The sequence below is a fragment of the Theropithecus gelada genome, chromosome 16, assembly GCF_003255815.1.
Source record: "Theropithecus gelada isolate Dixy chromosome 16, Tgel_1.0, whole genome shotgun sequence".
Lineage (NCBI taxonomy): Eukaryota > Metazoa > Chordata > Mammalia > Primates > Cercopithecidae > Theropithecus > Theropithecus gelada.
In genome coordinates, this window is record NC_037684.1 from 32179524 (window position 1) to 32200230 (window position 20707).

Sequence of the window (20707 nt, forward strand, 5' to 3'; positions counted from 1 at the left end):
TTCCTTAAAAGAAACTTTTTTTTTTTTTTTTTGAGATGGAGTTTTTGCTGTGTCGCCCAGGCTGGGGTACAATGGCACAATCTCGCTCACTGCAACTTCCACCTCCTGGGTTCAAGCTATTCTCCTGCCTCCGAAGTAGCTGGGACTACAGGTGTGCACCACCATGCCCGGGTAATTTTTGTATTTTTAGTAGAGACAAGGTTTCACCATGTTAACCACGCTGGTCTCAAACTCTTGACATCAGGTGATCCACCCACCTCGGCCTCCCAGAGTTCTGTGATTACAGGTGTGAGCCACCGCACCCGGACAAAAAGAAACATTTTAACACCAAAATGGATTATTTAAGGCCTCTTTTCCCCTCCCTACTCTTAACAAATAATTGGATATTATGATTCTAATCCCTTGAGGTCTATTAAGGAGAAATTTGTAAATTCATCCAGGAAGTAGGCGAGGAAGGTGCATCTAGGGGGAAAGAAAACAGAAACAGAGAAGGTGGAAAGCGCCTAAGACATGCAAGGGGCTGTGATGTGCTTTGGGGGAATCTTCCCAGGAGCAGGGAAGAGCTCTCTGCCAGTATCACTTCAAGGTGTGGCAAGCAAGCACCTCAGGCTGACAGCTGGGATGGCACCATGGGGCTGGATGTGAGTGCCGAGGCCCTGAGTCTGATGCAGAGCAGCAGATCTGCCCATCTGCAATGACACACGGGCTGGGACAGAAGAGACAAAACCAGTGGCCCTTCCCTTATTGTCTTTTTTGCCTTTTTCTGGATTGACTAAGTTCTAGTTTTGTTTTCTTATGCCATTCTTTCTCCTTCTACAGTTTGGAGGTTATAGCCTCTATTTTGAATCTTGAACTTGGTATTATACATAGATTTTCAACAAAGACTACAGTTAATATCCTCACAATCCTTAATTTTTCCTTGAATAATATAGGATTCCCAAACCCTTTAACTCCCATCACTCCCTCCTATCTTGCAGACCATTGTCTTCCAGTTTTTAATTCTGTCCTTTCTCTTTCTTTTTTTCCCCAACAAACTGAACATCATTGTTAATTACTATTTTTAACAGCTTTATTAAGGTATAACTGGGGATGGGCACATTAGGTCATGCCTGTAATCCCAGCACTTTGGGACACTGAGGCGGGCGGATCACCTGAGGTCAGGAGTTTGAGAGTAGCCTGGCCAACATGGTGAAATCCCGTCTCCACTAAAAATAAAAAATTAGCAGGGCATGGTGGTTCATGCCGGTAATCCCAGTTATTCAGGAGGCTGAGGCAGGAGAATCGCTTGAAACCGGGAGGTGGAGGTTGCAGTGAGCCAAGACCGCACCACTGCACTCCAGCCTGGAAAACAAGAGTAAAACTGTCTAAAAAAAAAAAAAAAAAAAAACATAATTGGCATTCAATAAATTGCACGTGTTTAGATTATACTATTGGATAAGTTTTGTATTATGTATATACCTGTGAAACAGTCACCACAATCAAGATAATGAATATATCCATCACCCCTAAAAGTTTTCTTCTGCCCCTTTGTAATCCTGCCTCACTCCCATCCTCATTCACCAGTCGATGGGCATTTGGGTTCTCTCCAGTCTGGGGCTATTACAAATTGAGCTGCTATGAATACTCATGTACAAGTCTTTGCGTGCTATCACTTCTCTTGGGTAAATACCTCGGAGTGGAACATCTGGGCCATGTGGTAGGTATCTGCTCATGCTTTCCAAAGTGGTCATAACATTTTGCATTGCCACCAGCCATGTAGGAGAATTCCAGTTCCTCCACTGACACTCGCTACTATCAGCCTTTTTCATTTTAACCATTCTAATAATTGTATAAACTGCACCAAAATTATAGCTTTAATTTGTATCTCCCTGATAACTAATGACTTTGAGCATCTTTTTGTGTGCTAATTTGCCATCCATTTATCTTCTTTGGTGAAATTTCTGTTCAAATATTTCGTCTATTTTTATTGAGTTTTGAGAGCTCTTCATATATTCTAGAAATAAATCCTTCGTCAACTATGTGATTTACAGATATCTTCTCCCAGTGTGTGACTTGTCTTTTCATTCTCTTAAAAAGGTCTTCTTAGCTTACTGCACTGAAAAAGGGGAAAAAACAATGTCTTTCACAGAGCAGAAGTTTGACATTTTGATGAAGTTCAGTGTGTCAATTTTTTCTTTTATGGATCATGCTTTTTGGTGTTGTATCTAAAAAATCTTTGCCTAACCCAAGGTCACAAAGATTTTCTCCTATGTTTTCTTCTAGAAGTGTTATAGCTTTAGATTTTACATTTAGACTTGTGATTGAACTTGAGTTAATTTTCACATATGTGTGAGTATGAGTTGAACAACTTCTTCTTCTTTTTCTTCTTCTTCTCCTTCTCCTTCTCCTTCTCCTCCTCCTCCCCCTCCCCTTCCCCCTCCCCCTCCCCTCCCCTTCCCCCTCCCCCTCCCCTCCCCCTTCCCCCTCCCTCTCTTCCCTCTCCCCCTCCCCCTCTTCCTCCCCCTCCTCCTCCTCCTCCTTCTTCTTCTTCTTTTTCTTCTTCTCTCCTCCTCCTCCTCCTCCTTCTCCTCCTCCTCCTTTCTTCCTTCATCTTCTTCCTTTTTTTGTGTATGGCTATATCCAACTATTCCAGCACCATTTGTTAAAAAGATTACCTTAGGCCGGGCACGGTGGCTCAAGCCTGTAATCCCAGCACTTTGGGAGGCCGAGACAGGCAGATCGCAAGGTCAGGAGATCGAGACCATCCTGGCTAACATGGTGAAACCCCGTCTCTACTAAAAAATACAAAAAACTAGCTGGGCGAGGTGGTGGGCGCCTGTAGTCCCAACTACTCGGGAGGCTGAGGCAGGAGAATGGCGTAAACCCGGGAGGCGGAGCTTGCAGTGAGCTGAGATCCGGCCACTGCACTCCAGCCTGGGCCACAGAGCGAGAGAGACTCCATCTCAAAAAAAAAAAAAAAAGACTACCTTGTCCTTCCTTTACTGAATTGATATTGCACTACTTTGAAATCAGTTAAACATATTTGTGTGGGTCTGTTTCTGGCCTTTTCTGTTCTATTGACCTATTTATCTATCTTTATGCCAATAATACATTGTCTTGATTGCTGTAGCTTTATAATATGTCTCAAAATCAAGTAGTATAAATCTTCCAGCTTCGTTCTTTGTCAAAATTGTTTTTGCTCTTTTAGATTTCCATGTGGATTTTAGCATCAGCTTATCAATTGGTACCAAAAAAAGCTTGCTAGGATTTTGATTGGGATTACATTGATTACATAGATCAGTTTGGGGAGAATTGACATCTGAACAACATTGATTCCAACCCATGAATATAGTATAACTCTATTTATTTAGGTCTTTATCTTAATTTGGGCTGCTATAACAAAGTGCTATAGTTTTGGTGGCTTCTCAACAACAGAAATCTATTTCTCACATTTCTGTAGGCTGTAGGTCCAAGATCAGGGTGCCAGCATGACCAGGCTTTGGTGAAAGCCCTCTTTTGGTGCATTGAATTCTTATGATTTTATGTTGCCTTGGCATCCATTTTACATATAAAATGGACTTTCTCATATCAGAAGCAGGGCTTAGTCATCCTTGCCACAGTTTTCAGGTATCTGCCCTCTCGCAGTTCCTCAACATGGTCGATCCCAGTTCCTGCTTTATACAACCACTTCCTGGTGACCACCTCTCTATGAGACAGCTAGATACGACCTATCTGACTTGTACTACTGACCCTCTTACCCCACATGGACTGTGCAAATATGCCACAGTGACTACCTCACAGTCACAGCATGACTCCACGGAACTCGTGCCTGCTTGTTCTAAACCCGTCAATTAGAACTCCCTACGGGAAACTTGCTTGAGTAAACTCCTGGACTCCAATAAAGGCTTTGGCCCAAGGTCCGTCACCCTCTCTCTCCTGCTCCCACCCACTGGTTGAGCTCCTTGCCACCTCCAGACTTCCCACTGGGAACCAGTAGACGCCCCTAATGTCTCTGGGAAACTGTAAGTAATAAATTTCTTCTGTTTCATGCATTTGGGTTTAACTTTCTCATTGTGTCTCATCTGACCTACACACTGTAACTTAACTTTCCCCTGATTGGGGCTCTCCTAGAAAATTGCTATCTCAGACTGTGCGCAGTAGCTCACACCTGTGATGCCAGCACTTTGGGAGGCTGAGTCCAATGGATCACTTGAGGCCAGGAGTTTGAGACTAGCCTGACCAATATGGTGAAACCCAATCTCTACTAAACATATAAAATTAGCCGGGCATGGTGGTGCGTGCCTGTAATCCCAGCTATTCGGGAGGCTGAGGCAGGAGAATCACTTGAACCCAGGAGGTGGCTGCTGCAGTGAGTCAAGATCACGCCACTGCACTCTAGCCTGGGTGACAGCGAGAGACTTGGTCTCAAAAAAAAAAAAAAAAAAAAAGAAAAGAAAGAAAGAAAATTGCTGTTTCAGCTTATGGCCACTGTCAAGAGAGACCTCAAGACCAAATTAAAAGAAACCATGGGCCAGCCATGATGGCTGATGCCTGTAATCCCAGAACTTTGGGAGGCCAAGGCGGGAGAACTGTTTGAGCTCAGGAGTTCAAAACCAGCCTGGGAAGCAAAGAAAGACCCCATCTCAACAAAAAATAAAAAAATTAGCCAGACGCAGTGGCACTTACCCATAGTCCCAACTACTCAAGTAGCTGAGGCAGGAGGTTCGCTTGAGTCAGGAAGGTTGAGGCTGCAGTGAGCCATGATTATACCACTGAATTCCAGCCTAGGTGACAGAGCAAAGACTCTATCTCAGGGAAAAAAAAAAAAAAAAAAAGGCCTATTTTCCTCTTCAATGACGTCTATGGAGTCCACTCATTAAAGATAGTGTTGGCTGGGTGCAGTGGCTCACGCTTGTAATCCCAGCACTTTGAGCACTTTGGGAGGCTGAGGTGGGCAGAGCACGAGGTCAGGAGTTTGAGACCAGCCTGGCCAGCATGGTGAAACTCCGTCTCTACTAAAAATACAAAAAATTAGTCAGGCATGGTGGTGCACGCCTATAGTCCCAGCTACTCGGGAGGCTGAGGCAGCAGAATTGCTTGAACCCGGCAGGGGGAGGTTGCAGTGAGCTAAGATTGCACCACTGCACTCCATCCTGGGCAACAGACTCCAACTCAAAAAAAAAAAAAGATGAAGTCACAAGATAGAAAGAGGCTAGATCCCTGAATCAATGCTAGTAGCACCACTCAATATACCTGAGATGTCATGTGAGCAAGAAATGAGTAACAAAGGTATTAAGTTGCTGAGATGTGGTGGTTGTTACAAGGGTTGGCCCCTCCTGAACTTCTGATCTAATTGATGTGGAGAAGGGCCTGGGCAATTGTTTTTTTTAGCCCCCCAGGTGATCCTAACAGGCAGCGAGAATTGAGAACCACTGGATTGGGACAGAAATACAAGTGCAGAGTTGCTTAGTAGAGAAATACTGAGTTTCCAGGAATGCCCCCAGGAAATGGGAAGAAAGTTGTCCAGAAACGAGAGGAAAAAAAGAGAGGACAGAGAGGACCTAGCAACATGGTGGAGGCAAGCGACCAAAAGAGAAGTTGATCAGAAAGACAGTCTTAGTGCTAGGAACGGTCAGGGGCTCTTTGGAATAGAGGTGTTTAACAATCAATGCCAAATTCCCATCAGAACTATGAGGTGATATGAACCCCCATGGATGCTTTGGGGAAATCATTGCACTTCCCCAAAGGGTGGTTGCTCATCTGGCCATTGCAAGGAGAAGGGAACCGCCAAAGCTCCTGAGAATCCTCAATGATCCCAAAGGAGAGGCACGCAGTTCCGCTGAATAACTCAGGTAGAAAGAAAGCTGACCTCTTTTTTTTTTTTTTTTTTTTTTTTTTTTGAGACGGAGTCTCGCTCTGTCGCCCAGGTGGGAGTGCAGTGGCCGGATCTCAGCTCACTGCAAGCTCCGCCTCCCGGGTTTACGCCATTCTCCTGCCTCAGCCTCCCGAGTAGCTGGGACTACAGGCGCCCGCCACCTCGCCCGAAAGCTGACCTCTTAACCCTGAAGGATTTGCCAAACATCGTCCCTGGGTGGTCTTTTGATGTCACCTATGTCCCCTGTTTTTGAGCACCTGGAAGCAATCCTAGTGTTACCACTGGAAGAGTCCATGACACTGTTACAGAAGATGAACCTGAAGCCCAGAGAGGTAAAGGGACCCGCTGGAGGCCGCACAAGTTCCAGGTGGAGCTGAGTGGATTAGCCACAGTGTGTCTGGGTCCTCTAGCCCCATGAATGCTTGCAGACACCCGGGTGCAGGCATTTTTTTTAAATTTTGGATTTAGGGGGTACACGTGCAGGTTTGTTACATAGGCATGTTGTGTGATGCTGAGGTTTGAGTTTCTATTGAACCTGTCACCCAAATAGTGTACAGAGAACCCAATATGTCGTCAATATGTCGTTTTTCTTTTTTTCTCTCTTTTTTCTTTTTTTCTTTTTCTTTTTTCTTTTTTTTTTTGAGACAGAGTTTTGCTCTGTCCCCTAGGTGGGAGTGCAATGGCACGATCTTGGCTCACTGCAATCTCTGCCTCCCAGGTTCAAGAGATTGTCCTGTCTCAGTCTCCCAAGTAGCTGGGATTACAAGTGTGTGTCACCACACCTGGCTAATTTTTGTATATTTAGTAGAGGTGGGTTTTCATGTTGGCCAGGCTGGTCTTGAACTCCCGACCTCAGGAGATCCGCCCGCCTCGGCCTCCCAAAATGCTGGGATTACAGGCATGAGCCACTGTGCCCGGCCAATATGTCATTTTTCAACCCTTGTCTCCCTTCCTCCCTCCCTCCTCTCATCATCCCCAGTGTCTATTGTTGCCATCTTTATGTCCATGTGTACCTATAATGTTTAGCTCCCACTCAGAAGTGAGGGCATATGGTATTTGATTTTCTGTTTCTATGTTAATTTGCTTCAGATAATGGCCTCCAGCTGTATTCATGTTACTGCAAAGGACATGATTTCTTTTTTTTTTTTTTTGAGACGGAGTCTCACTCTGTCACCCAGGCTGGAGTGCAGTGGCACGATCTTGGCTCATTGTGACCTCTGCCTCCCAGATTGCAATACAAGCAATCCTCCTGCCTCAGCCTCCTGGGTGGCTGGGACTACAGGTGTGCACCACCACACCCAGCTAATTTTTGTATTTTTGGCAGCCACAGGGTTTCACTATGTTGGCCAGCCTGGTCTTGAACTCCTGACCTTAGGTGATCCACCTGCCTTTGCCTCCCAAAGTGCTGGGAGTACAGGAGTGAGCCACCACACCCAGCCAATTTCATTATTTTTATGGCTACACTGTATCCCATGGTGTATATGTACCACATTTTCTTTATCCAATCCACCACTGATGGGCACCTAAATTGATTCATTGTCTTTACTATGGTGAATAGTGCTACGATAAGCATACAAGTGTGTTGGAGGCCAAAAGAATGAGGGTCGTGATCAACTCAGTATACCACTGAAGGCTATATGAGCAAACAGCAAACTGTTCTCATAAATGCAGAATGTTGGCAAAAAACTGACAAACTGCGTCTGCCGCCCAGAAGGAATGCTGAGGGCAGTCACGCCCCAGGCACAGTGTTTGTGATTATCTACAGGCATACCTGAAGCCTGTTAGCAATCATGTGAACCTGTGATAAATCAAGCAGCTGACCAATGGTTACGTGCTCCTCCCTGCTCTTTCTGCCCAATAAATATGGAGGGCTGTGGAAGCTCAGGGCCCTTGCTCACTAGAGGCAAGGAGCCCCCTGACCCCTTCTTTAAAACAGATTCTTTTGTCTTAAGTTTTAATTTCTGCGTTCGTCCTCTTTTGTTCAGTCCCGTAGTAACTGTCACAAGTGGCACCCAAACAGAGATGGACAGGGACAGACAGGGACAGATAGAGACTAGCAGGGACTTGCAGGGACTAGTAGAGATTAGCAGAGACAGACAGGGACAGACAGGGACATGAACGAGGAACGTCTGCTGGAGCAGAGAAAGTGAAACTGACCAGATGAACGAGAAACCCCAGGACGAGTCTGCCGGCAGTGGATATAAGGTCAGTGACCTAAAGAGGTACTGGGAGTGGGAAGTTTCTGAATCAGGGTAACATGGGAAGAATTTGTTCATTATTTCTGTTTTTTCTGTTTGGAGTTTGGTCTGTACTGTCCTTTTGTCATTATTTCAAAATTTGAAAGAATTTTGTGCCCCACCCACAGCACCTATCGAGGGTGGTGAACAGGAGAGGGAGGCTGAAGATTGGCCTGTACCATCTTCTTTTGTGGCTGCAGAAATACTAACTTTAACTTTGGCTTTGAGAAGGCAAACGTGGATTGTAAACATGCACTGGCACCTGTGAGATGTACAAGAAGCTTAGGAAATTTTCTCAGAGCTTGTCAAGATGTGGGAAATTGAGCTTCATCGCTCTACAATGTTGGCTCAAGCAGTGGCTAATTTAGTAGCTGATAAACCTAAAAGGAGCCAAGGGTCAAACCCTAAAGTGGAAAAATGTTATAATTGTGGAAAAATTGGACATTTCAAAAAAGAATGCCGTCAGATCTCCAGAAAGAAGGGATCTCATAACACAGTTCCCTCCCCCGCAATAGCAAAAACACCAGGACTTTGCCCTTGTTGCAATAAAGGAAATCATTGGGCTAATCAATGCCATTCAAATTTTCATCAAAACAGCACCCCCCTGTGGGGAAATGACAAGGGGGCCTGAACCCGGGCACCTCAAACAATGAGGGCATCCCCAGTCCAGGACACAACTCCGTTTCAGGGGTGGGTTTCGGAAGGCACATTGATTCCCCCTCCCCAGGAACACCTGGAAGCACAGGATTGGATCTCCCAGTCAGAGAATGCGTTACGTTAGTTGGAGGAGACAAACCCACCAAGATTCCCACTGGTATTTGTGGACCTTTGCCAACAGAATACATGGGATTAATTTTAGGCAAAAGCTGTCTTAACTTACAGGGCATTACTGTAGTCCCAGGAGTTGTTGATTCAGATTATGAAGAAGAAATTCAAGTAGTGGTAATGTTACAAGATCTTTGGGTTTTTGAACTGGGAGAACATATTGCTCATCTGTTGCTTATCCCCTGCGAATTACACCCTTCTTGACGAAAGAAGAAACAAGGGAATCAAGGATTTGGAAGTACAACTAGGAGGGAAATTTATTCATCACAACCAATAGCATCTAGTAGACCCACTTGTGCAGTGCAAATTAAAGAAAAGAAGTTGTGTGGGCTTATGGATACAGGAACAAGAGACTGGCCTCTTGCAGTAATGGATCTTGGAGATTTTTTTTTCTATACCTTACATGAGAAGGATAAGCCTCAAGTTGTTTTCTGTGCCTTCTGTTGGAGAAAGCCTGTTTTTCATTATCAATGGAAAGTTTTACCCCAAGGCGTGCTCAGCAGTCCTAACGTTATGTCAGCATTTTGTAGGAAAAGAATTAAGGAACCTCAAAATATGTTTCCCACTGCCTATAGATTTATCAACGTGGGGACAAGGGTATGCTTGTGTTTTTACAGGAGATGGACAAACCATGTGGGTGCCCTCAAGGTGTGTGCAGCCATGGAACAGGAGACTGGAGGGAACCATGGATCCCAACCATGGGCCTGGTTCCCCTGGTACGAGCCATGAGTCAGTTGAATCTGAATGTGAAGACGGAATGAGGACTGACCAGAGCCACACTGACATCAACCCCCATAACATGAGGACAGATTTTGTTCAATTAATATAAAAACAAAAAGGGGGAGATGTTGGAGGCCAAAAGAAGGAGGGTCGTGATCAACTCAGTATACCACTGAAGGCTATATGAGCAAACAGCAAACTGTTCTCATAAATGCAGAATACTGGCAAACTGTGTCTGCTGTCCAGAAGGAATGCTGAGGGCAGTCACGCCCCAGGTGCAGTGTTTGTGATTATCTGCAGGCATACCTGAAGCCTGTTAGCAATTATGTGAACCTGTGATAAATCAAGCAGCTGACCAATGGTTACCTGCTCCTCCCTGCTCTTTCTGCCCAATAAATATGGAGGGCTGTGGAAGCTCAGGGCCCTTGCTCACTAGAAGCAAAAGCAATGACTCCTTCTTTAAAGCAGATTATTTTGTGTTAAGTTTTCATTTCTGTGTTCATCCTCTTTTGTTCAGTCCCATAGTAACTGTCACAAGTGGCGTTCGTCCTACGTTCAGTCCCATAGTGACAATCACACCAGTGCAGGTATCTTTTTGGTGAAATGATTTCTTCTCCTTTGGGTAGATGCCCAGTGATGGGATTGCTGGAATGAATGGTAGTGCTATGAAAAATCTCCAAACTGCTTTCCACAGGGGCTGAACTAATTTACATTCTCACCAATAGGGTATAAGCACTCCCTCTTGTCTGCAACTTCACCAGCATCTTATTTTTTGACCTTTTAATAATAGCCATTCTGACTGGTGTGAGATGGTAACTCATCATGGTTTTGGTTTGAATTTCTCTGATGATTAGTGACATTAAGCACTTTTTCATACATTGTCACTTGTATGTCTTGTTTTGAGAAATGTCTGTTCGTGTCCTTGGGTACGAGCACTTAGAAGGAGCATCTTCTGGGGAAGGGAAGTGTGCAGGGGCAAGACAGGAAAGGAAGACATTGCAGAAAACAAGACATGTCACTCTGACTTCCATTCTAGAGTCATCTGTGCTGTGCTCCCCAGCTCTCACTTGCTCCCAAAGCCATCCACCAACCCCAACCAAAGACAAGCAGAGCCAGAAGCCTTTGCTTTCACATTTAATCCAAGGAAAAGAAAAAACCAGTCAGTGAGAAAACTCAAGAATTGGATGGCTGAGGGAGGGGACAGAGGAAGGGCACTGGGGCTGGGACTGAACATGGACAGTGGATGGTAGGGTCCTCACTCTCCTGAGGTCCCTCAAATACAAGAGTCCACAATGGCAGGGAGGGAGAAGAGTCACAGAGCTAATGTGGTGGGCACACACACCTGTTCCAACCCAGCCCCAGCCCTGTCCCAGGTGAGCCAAGGACTGACAGCCTCTGCTCCCACTTGATAGGTACCTGGGAGGGCTGTGGAGTGTGGCTCAGGCAGGGGAGGTAGGAGGCTGTTCAGAGAGGAAGGACTGAGAAGAGACAGGAGGGAAGGGCTCCAGGCCTGCCCCTTGGCATCACTAGCAGTGAGGGTGCCATGAGGGCCAGGTACCCAACCCATCTCCATCAGAGATGATGGTCATTTGGACCAAGGGGGCAGAGGCAGCTGCAACAACAAATCTTCCCCTGCCTCTACCCTCAAGTCCCCCAGGGAAGCTAGGAAGTGGCAAGTGACCCCATAGCCTCAAGTCAGCAGGAAAACACCCCATTTCCTTCCCACTCCCTTAGGCTGAGGGTGATGCAAGGGACAGCTGAACTAGGATGAAAGGACACTGATCAAGGGAAAAGAGGAGCAGGAAGATGAGTGTGTAGTATATGCAGAGGCACACCAACGAGATGGGGGCAGGCCTGGCCTTTCCACCCCATGTGTATACTCTATGCAAATGCAAATGAGATTCCTAGTATAAGAAATATATTCTAACATTTGTAATAAATATTCTGTTTATTCTCCTTCCCCTTCCCAAGGAAATGGGCACACAGTGGTTCAGGGGCCAGCTTTGGCTGACGCTGCAGAGAAGACTAGTTAGACACTTGGAAGAACTGGGAGGCACAGGGGTTTGGACTTGAGGTGTCCCAGGTTGTCTCCTCTGAGGACAGGCTCACCCCGGAAGGAATGCAGAGAACAATGAAGGATGAGATGCCCAAATACATCTAGGACAGCATTCTTTCTTAAAGGGAGTCTCCTATTTTACAAAACTGCCCTCCCCAAGTTTTGTAGGGGGGCATTTAGGGTAGAGGGACAATAGGACAAGGGAGAAAACATCAGGAAAGGACCAGGGCTTCGGAGTCTGGGATCAGGGTATTATAAGAAATGAGGGCTGATGAGGAACCCCCAGAAAGGGGCCCCAAAGAAAGACCTCCAAAACAAAACAATCCTTTGCTTCCTCGCCAAACTAAACCTGACACACACACACACACACACGCAACACGCACATACATATACATACACCCCAGTGCCAGAGGCACAGACAGGCGCCAAGCATGCACATGGAACCACAGGCTGTGCAGACTACAGTGTAAATGGTGCCCCCTGGAGTTGTGTGTGAGGAACCTCCTGGTGGGCAACTGTCCTTCAAGCCCAGGCTCCCAAGGTCCCCTCTGAACTCCTCCTCAGCCCCTCCAACCCGGCAGCCCTGATGCAAGTGGGTTACCTGGACCTGGCTAGAGAAAAAACCAAAATGGACCAAGGTCAAGGACACAGAACCCAGACCTGTGCCTGCTGTGGGCCATGGAGAGCTTGGGGCTCTTCAGTTGGTAGCAGCAGGTTGTCACAGGGCTCAGCCCTCCATCCTGCACCTACCTGGGCTGAGCCCACTGACCCCTGCCAGCTTGGCCCTGTGGGGAGCAGGGCTGACATGTCAGGACACATTGGAAAAATCTGGAAAAACTTCGGCAGTGAGAAGCTGTGGATGAGGGAGGGACCGAGCAGCATCTGCCCTGTGACCCTGCCCCTTTCTGAGGGAGCTGGGAGCTACAGTGCTCTGCAGCTGTGGCCACTGGCTCTCACTCTGACTCCTCCAGCCTTCAAGATGGCACCAGGCTGGCACCACCACCCAGGCCTGTCTGGCTGCCAGTGGGACATGCATTCCCCTGGCCACATGGAAACAGCCCAAGGCCTGCTCCTGCGACACAGAGGTGAGAGGTGGAAGGAGTCCAGGAATGGGGTGGGTATGGCCAGTCCAGAGGAGTGTGACTGGGGAGGGGTGGCAAGGGACAGTGTACCTACTGACCATGTGGTCCCAAAGCAGCTTTTATCTTCTCTGTACTGACCATTATGGAGGTGACTCTGACACATTCCTGGGCATGGCTTGGCCCTCAGAGATATCTGGTGGCCAATGGGCATTGGGAGTGGGCAGCACCTGGGCACAGGGTACCCCATGAATGCCCACCTCCCTGGCAGTGCACGCCTCTGTGCTGAAGCCAGACTTAGGGCCTGCTGGGAGCTATTACCCAAGGAGAGCCAGATATAGGGGCTAAGGATTGTGGCAGGGGGTCACAGGTCAGGAATGGGATGGATTCAGGTTCTGGGTTTCAACACAGAGTGGGCTGAGGACCAGGTGAACAGGCTCAGTACACCCAGCTGACAGGCACCCACTGGGGCTCTGTCCGTAGCTTCTCCATGGCCGCCTGGAGCTCGCGGAAGGTCCTCTCCAGGTTGCTATTGACCAGGCAGAGGTCAAAGTAGTGCCCGTAGCCCCTCTGGATGCGGCTGCTCTCCTCCACTGTCCGTCTCAGGTCCGCCTCCTGCCCAGGCACAAGGGGACCTCCCTACAGTCAGTACCTACAACTCACCCCCACTGTCAGAAGGAGCTACAGCTCCCCCACTCCCCCTCCCCAAAGCCCAACCCTGGTGTGGACTCCCTGGCTAGGGAGGGAGGGGGGGCCCCTCTCTGTTTGCCTCAAAGTGGCTCACCATCGACCACAAACAGATGATGAGTGACAGGGAGGAAATAAGCTTTAGTAACTGCCAATCACACCCCTAAATGCTTTGCATGCCACATAATCTTCACTACAGCTTTGCAAAGTAGGATTAATTCTTCCCCATTTATAACAGAAAATTAAGGTACAAAAAGGTCACACAGACAGTGGCTAAACAGGGTCTGCCTGACTCTCAAGCCAGTGCTCCCTCAAGTCTGACTAGGCTGCCTTACCTATGCAGCATGACAGGCTGGTACCAGGGCACAAGTACCCAGGACAACCCCACCCTCGACCCAGTGGAAGCTGGCTGGGCAGGGGTGGGGAAGGGTACTTGACAACTGACTTAAATAAGCTGAAGCTAGCTATATCCCAGCAGCTCCGGTTGGCCACACCTTTTGCCAAGGAGGAGGTGCCCAAAATGGGAATCAGGCAAGGGTCCAGAGCTCCTAAGGGGGTCACTGGCAGAAGGGTGCCAGCCTAGACAGCCTCTTCTGGGCCCCAGCCATGCTAGAGGGTGGGGTTGTCCTGGGTACTTGTGGATTGCCCTGGTACCAGCCTGTCATGCTGCATAGGTAAGGCAGCCTAGTCAGACTTGAGGGAGCACTGACTTGAGAGTCAGGCAGACCCTGTTTAGCCACTGACTGTCTGTGTGACCTTTTTGTACCTTTTGTACCCGGGGCCTGAGTGCAGCAGCACCAGGCATGGCCAGCAGAGGGACCCCTGCGCTCAGAGCTCTGCAAACCCTCCACCTCCTGGGAAGGCGCAGCAAGACACAGGGAGGAAGGAAGAAGGGGCTGGAGTCCTGCAATGCAGGCTTGAAGCCTCTCCTCCAGGCACTGCCTGCTCTCTTACACTGACTCACCCCTCCAGCCAGCCTTCCCGCCTCTGGCTTTCTCCTACCTTTCAGCTTCCCCCCAGCTATAAGCAACCCAAGCTCACCTGGCCCACCTCCTGCCCACCTCTTCCACTGGCCCTCTGAAACTCTCTCTGGCCAGCTTTCTGCCCCTGCAGAGTGGGCTGAGCTGGGGGCCTGGAGTCAGAAGCACATGTGTCCCAGGCTAGCTGTGTGCCTGGCTCACTCTGAGACTTTGGACTTCCTCTCTCAGACCTCCCGTTCCACATCTACGCAGTGGGGGACCACGTCCTGCCTCACCGATAACTGGAGCAGGCCCCTGTCCCTCCCCAACACCACCTCCTTCTCCCTCTCTGTCAGCTCAGGCCTGTCCCCCACCACCCTAGGCAGCCATTGGACGCCTCCCCCACACCTCAGAGCCCTCACCGTGAGCTGCTTGGTGGACACTCCACTCTCCAGCGCGGCCCTGTTCATGGCCCGCAGGGTCTCAAAGTCTGGGGCCTCGATGAACACCACGTAAGGGACAAACTCAGCCGTTCGTAGCACCTTCACCGCCTGCAGAAGGAGAAGGTAGGGTAGGGAGCATATCCCCATGTCTGTCCTGGGAACCAGAGAAAGGCTGTGAGGGTGACTGGGGTTGGGGTGGGCACTTGGGAGTGGGTGGAAAAGGGTGCCTAGGGGTCTGGGACATGAGTCCTGGGACAAACGACAAATAGCTGGCAGGTGGCTGGGGTGACTGGAGGAGACTAGAGGAGGAGTGGGGGCTCTGGAAGGCTGAGAAAGGTTCCAGGTAGGCTGGGTTTCAAGCAGTAGTTGAGGGCAGAGGGGGTACATGGGTGTGCTCAGGTGACAGGTACCTGGAACTATGGGGGAGCACTGAGGCAGCAGAGAGGACATTGGGCAGGCTGGGAAGGAGCAGAGTGGCAGTACCTGGGGGTTGACATCCAGCACGCACACCTTCCCGGCAGCGACCACGCCCCGGATGGAGTCAATACGTGTGCCATACAGGTTGCCCTCGTATTCGCCATGTTCCAGGTAGCGCCCAGCACGGATGTCAGCCTCCATCTCCCCACGGGACACAAAGCTGTAACCCTGACCTTCCCTCTCTGAGTCTTTGGGCCGCCGGGAGGTGTCTAGGGGGATGGGGGCAGGTTGGGCCGAATGGGCACGGGCAGGTCACAGTGCCTCAGACACATATACGCACACTTACCCAAGCCCCCGTTTCCCAGTCTTGGGGGTGCAGTCTGCCCCTCATCTTGCCAGCACTGCTGCCTTTGCACACACCTGCCCCCCACCCTTCCCACTGGCACACACAGAGACATGAGGTGGTAACCTTGGTCTAACCCAGAGCCCACAGATGAGAGGCTGAGGTACAGAAAGGGCAATGTACAGCCCAAAGCCACACAGCAAGAGCCAAGCAGACCAGGGCAGCGCTCTTAGTCCTGCCTCTGGCAGCCAGGAGCTTCCCCCACCCCCGCTGGTTCTGCCACTAAGAAGTCCTGTCTTCCACAAGGCTACACATACACAGCTCATAGCCGGTTTCACCCGGGTGCACAGCTGGGCACTCACTTTCTTCACGGCTTTTAGCAAGTGAAACAAGAGAAGGAAAGGGGACGCCAGCCCAGCCCACTAGGCCACCTGTTGGCAGCACACCTCCCTCATCCTTCCTGAGCCTGAAGTTCCCCTACCTACCCACAGAGGGCGTGCACCCCAACCCGTACACCCAAAGGTACCAGCTGGCCTGGCGCCCATGAAGATGCCCATTCGGTAGGCTCAGCCCTGGCCCCCAGGGGAGCCCCTGCTCCCTGTCCCCGACTCAGCAGGGCCCAGCTCCCACTCACAGGGCACCGTGGTGCCATAGCGATCTGGATCCCACATGATGAGCTTGTTCTTCAGGCTGCGCCGTCCCACGCCCTGAGCCCCAATCAGCACCAGGGTTTTCCGGCGGAACGGGGGCATGCGGGCCACCTCCTCATAAATGAGCAGCTCATGACGGTCAAACTCTGGACACAGGGAGATGGCGCTGCTCACCAGGCTGCACGGTGAGGGAGGGGCGGAGCTCTCAGGGAGGCTGAGGGCAAGAGGGCTTAGAACAGGGGAGCAAGGGGGAGTCGAGCAGGGCCTAGGGACACGGCTGGCAGCATCTGAGCCAGGCACACATCTTCACGGGTGATGCGTGGGGACAGGGAAAGGCAAGCCATGTTAGAGGAGGACAAAGGGGGGGACACTCTGATACCCACCTGCATTCTTGGTGGTCAAATACATCATTCGCTTCTTTTTCTTTCCTGAAAGGCTGCCGCATAGGGTCCCTGGCCATAGGGAGATGGGTGAGTGAGGCAGACAGGGCCCTGTCGGATCCCAGATTGGAGATGTGGGGTAGGGGGGAACCTCCTACCTGAGTTTGGTGTCAGCTCCAGGTCCCTCTTGACAAACGCTTTCCGCTTCTCCTCCAGCAGCTGGCTGGGGATGAGCCCTGCACTGCCCCCTTCAACATGGCATGCCTGAAACGGACATGAGACCAAGATCTGCCTGAGCAAGAGGACCCCTCCCTGTGCCCTTGCCCTCCCATGTACCACACCTGGAGAGATGCAGGGGTGCCCGGGGCTCACCTGCCACCAATTGGCATCGTCCTGGTTTACGATCTGGAGCAAGTCCCCAGCGTTGAAGCGCAGGCCTGCTTCCTTGCAGGGGATGAGGCTGTCTCGGGCCGGGTCATAGTCAAAGTGACATTTCACAAATACCTGGGCCCAGGAATCAGCAAAGGGTCGGGGGAAGGGGCAGTAGAAGGCTGCAGGTGGAGGTCTACCCCGTGCCCCCTCTTTTCACAAAGACACAAGGGGAAATGGAACTGTCCCCCTGCAGGAGTGATGCCTCCAGGCCTGCCCATGTGCCTCCCTGGTGCCAACCTCCCTTCACATCTAGTACTACAGGATTCAGATCTTAGGACCAAGGATGTGGGACCACCAAGTAGGGGACAGGACCCTGGCATCTAATCCTGGATCCCTCCCTCCACTCACCCTCTACCCTTGGAGAAGGGCTCTGGCAGAGGGCGAGAGAGCCAATAGGAGAGGTAGATAGAGCAGCCAGACCCCCAGAATCCACCAACTAGGAGACAGTTGTCCAGGACATACGACAACGCCACCCACCCTGCGCATGCGCACAAACATGTGAAGAACGCAGACCACGATGCAGGCGCTCTCTCATACACTCTGGTACCCCAGGCTGTGGCTGCATGCATAATGCCGGCCAATGCGGGAGCACGTGCAGGTGCAGCAGAGGCAGAGGCCTGTCAGCGGCTGCAGTCAGCTGCCCCTGGGCTGCAGGTCCCACCCTCATCTCCCCTGGAGGAAACCAGTAGGAGAGGAGGGCCTCAGTGAGACTTGCAACCCTGACAGCCAGGAGGCTTGGCCATCCCTTGGGCCTTCTGCTGAGAGAGGGGCTGGTGGAGGGGCCCACCTGGCGGGGCAGATGGGGCTCCTGGTAGCTGGGCAGGATCTTGAGGATGACGCTGCCACTGGCATTGCGCAGGAGCTCCTGCAGTGCACGGGGGTCACTGCCCACTGGCTGCCCGTTCACCTCCTTGATGATGTCACCCACATGCAGCAGGCCTTGCTGAGCCACCATGCCCCCATGCAGAATGCGTGCGATCACCAGCTCGCCGCCCTCCACGCGGAACGTTACGCCCTGGAGGTCAGAGGGAGAGTGTAAGATGAGGACCCGATTGCTCCAAGTCAGAATCTTCAAATACTCTTCTAATAGCACCTCCATTCCTGTCCCCACCCACCCACCCCCGCACTCACAAAGTCGTCCTCCATCCTTCTGCCTAAATTCTTCACTTAGAGCAGGTACTAATGGCGGGCGGAAGCGGGCAGACTGGAGAGATGCGGACACAGGTGAGTGTGCAGTGTCTATGGTCTCCTGGGTCTGCATGGGCCCTTCCCTGCACAAAGCTGGCCCCATCTTCATCTTCAGACCACGCTTGGCCTTTTTTTGTCCCCTCATTGGTTATTCTCAATCCCCCACCCTCACCAGCCCCGCCTCTGGCCCTGCCCAGTCCTCACCAGATGTTCTCCGGCTGTCTTTCGGATGCCCACCATGCGCACGGCGTCGGGAGGTACGGGCTGGTTGCTGAATGTAGGGTCCAGGCCAGGGCTGGGGGGTGGTGTCTCATAGGTCTTTGAGGCCACAGAGTCATGCGTCTCCAGGAGGGACTAGGGGGTGGTAGGAAAAGAAGGGACAATGGGGCAGTGCCCCAGGTCTCTTCTCATCCCAGCTCCAACTTCCTGCCGGCCCCTCCAACAGCAGCATGCCCCGGTCCACCCGCCTCCTGCTCCCTCACCCCAGCCCCAGCGGCCAGGAACCTGGAAGTGGGGCTCCTGGAGGATGTGGGCCAGCTCGGCAGCAGTGCTGCTCTGCTCAGCCAGCTGTGCCAGGTCCCGCAGGATCTCCTGCACCAGCTCCAGGTTGTTGTCTCTCACGGCCTCCAGCTTCGTCTCCTCCAGCCTCTCATGGGCCTGGGGATGGACGCAGAACAGGTGTGGCTAGGAGCTTCCCCAGGAGCCCTGAGACACCAAGCAGGGTCCTCCTCAGTCCCCAGGCATTTTCCCCACCCCACCCCCAGCCCCCAGCTTCAGCTCCTCACTCACTGACACACAATAATACCCACATGTGCACATTCTTTCCTTGCTATCTCCTTTCTTCCCCAAAATGACTCAGACCTACTTTAGGGAAGGAAGAAACCAAAGGACAAACTTTCCTTTCCATCCCCTTGCCACAGAGGGTCATTAGAAGTTACCAAATTGTCTCCAGCTCCCAGGACCCTATATGCATTGGCATTCAAAAATAGCTTCTTCCACCGGACATCATGGTTGGGTGGGATCTTGAAGACCCTGAAGCCCCGGATGAGGAAGTTAGGGAGGTGGAATAACTTTCCCAGGGTCACTAGGACTTGAACTTGCATCTCCAGGCTCTCAACTCAGTGTTCCCAGTGAATGAGGGGACATGAAATCAGTACATGGTGCCAGAAGCAGGCCCCACACCTATTTGTCGCTCTGCTGGCTCCGGGTTCCATACCAAGGTGCGCTGAAAACGGAAAAGGAATCCTTTGCCAGTGACCAGCCCAGGGGGGAGTGTTAGGTTAGGTGGGTCAGGAAGAAAGGAATTCCATTTCAAGAGTATATATGAAGACCTTTTTTTCCCCTCTGAATCTTTGAAAGATCATTGCAGACAACACAAGCCACTTTATCCCAAAGTATTTCAGCATGTATTTCATAGGAACAAAGACATTCTGCTGCATAAACCACAATACCATTATCACCTGCAAGAAATTGCACATTGATTCATTAATATATTATGTAAGACAGTCCATATTCAAATGTCTACTCTTGTCCCAAAAGTATCCTTTATAGTTCTATTTTTTTCTGATTCAGGATCCAATTGATGATCATATGTTGTATTTGGTTGACACATCTTTTTATTCTCCTCTAATCTAGAACAAATCCCAAAAACTTTTAGACTTTCAGGACATTTGTTGTTTTGTTTTTTTGTTTCTGTTTTTGTTTTGTAGGGACAGGGTCTCACTACGTTGCCTAGGCTGGTCTCAGACTCTGGGCTTCAAGCGATCCTCCCGCCTCAGGCTCCCAAAGCCTGGGATTACAGGCGTGAGCCACTGCACCCAGCCTAGACATTTTTAGACTCCAGGCCAGTAGTTTTTAGGATGCTTTAGCACTAGATTTAGTTGATTGTTTCCTCATGATTAGACTTACGTTAATCCTTTTGACAAGAGTTCTACGTAGGTGATCTTGTGTCTTTGTGTCTTTCCCATACTTTGAGACTATGTGACTATTCTGTTCCCCCAAAATCCTTCACCAATGGATTCAGCATCAATTTATGACCCTTGCCTAAATGAATTATTATACTGGAGGTTGCAAAATAGTGATTACCTAATTCCTATCATTCCTTCTACATTTATTGGCATTCTACTATAAGAATGAGCTTTTCAGCCAGGCACAGTGGGTCACGCCTGTAATCCCTGCACTTTGGGAGGCCAAGGCAGGTGGATCACCTGAAGTCAGGAGTTTGCAAAACAGCCTGGCCAACATGGTGAAACCCCATTTCTACTACAAATACAAAAAATTAGCCGGGGGTAGTGCTGGGCACCTGTAATGCCAGCTACTCAGGAGGCTGAGGCAGGAGAATTGCTTGAACCTGGGAGGCAGAGGTTGCAATGAGCCGAGATCGTGCCATTGCACTCCAGCCTGGGCAACAAGAGCAAAACTCTGTCTCAAAAAAAAA

The 20707-nt window shown here is 50.2% G+C and overlaps 1 protein-coding gene across 7 annotated transcripts in view; it reads right to left on the reverse strand.

Annotated features, from left to right (window-relative positions):
• Positions 1-10755: 10755 nt before the first annotated feature.
• Positions 10756-20707, reverse strand: part of MPP2 (membrane palmitoylated protein 2) — a 33718-nt gene continuing 23766 nt past the window's right edge. For all 7 annotated transcript variants that reach the window (XM_025362656.1, XM_025362658.1, XM_025362652.1 and 4 more), the window contains 10 exons: positions 18775-18927; positions 18475-18624; positions 17870-18097; positions 17023-17154; positions 16809-16914; positions 16654-16722; positions 16255-16416; positions 15344-15546; positions 14840-14968; positions 10756-13386 (listed from right to left, as the gene is read on the reverse strand). In XM_025362656.1, the coding sequence (XP_025218441.1) occupies positions 13210-13386; positions 14840-14968; positions 15344-15546; positions 16255-16416; positions 16654-16722; positions 16809-16914; positions 17023-17154; positions 17870-18097; positions 18475-18624; positions 18775-18927 (1509 nt within the window). In that variant the 3' untranslated portion in view covers positions 10756-13209. The remainder of the gene's footprint in view (positions 13387-14839; positions 14969-15343; positions 15547-16254; positions 16417-16653; positions 16723-16808; positions 16915-17022; positions 17155-17869; positions 18098-18474; positions 18625-18774; positions 18928-20707) is intronic.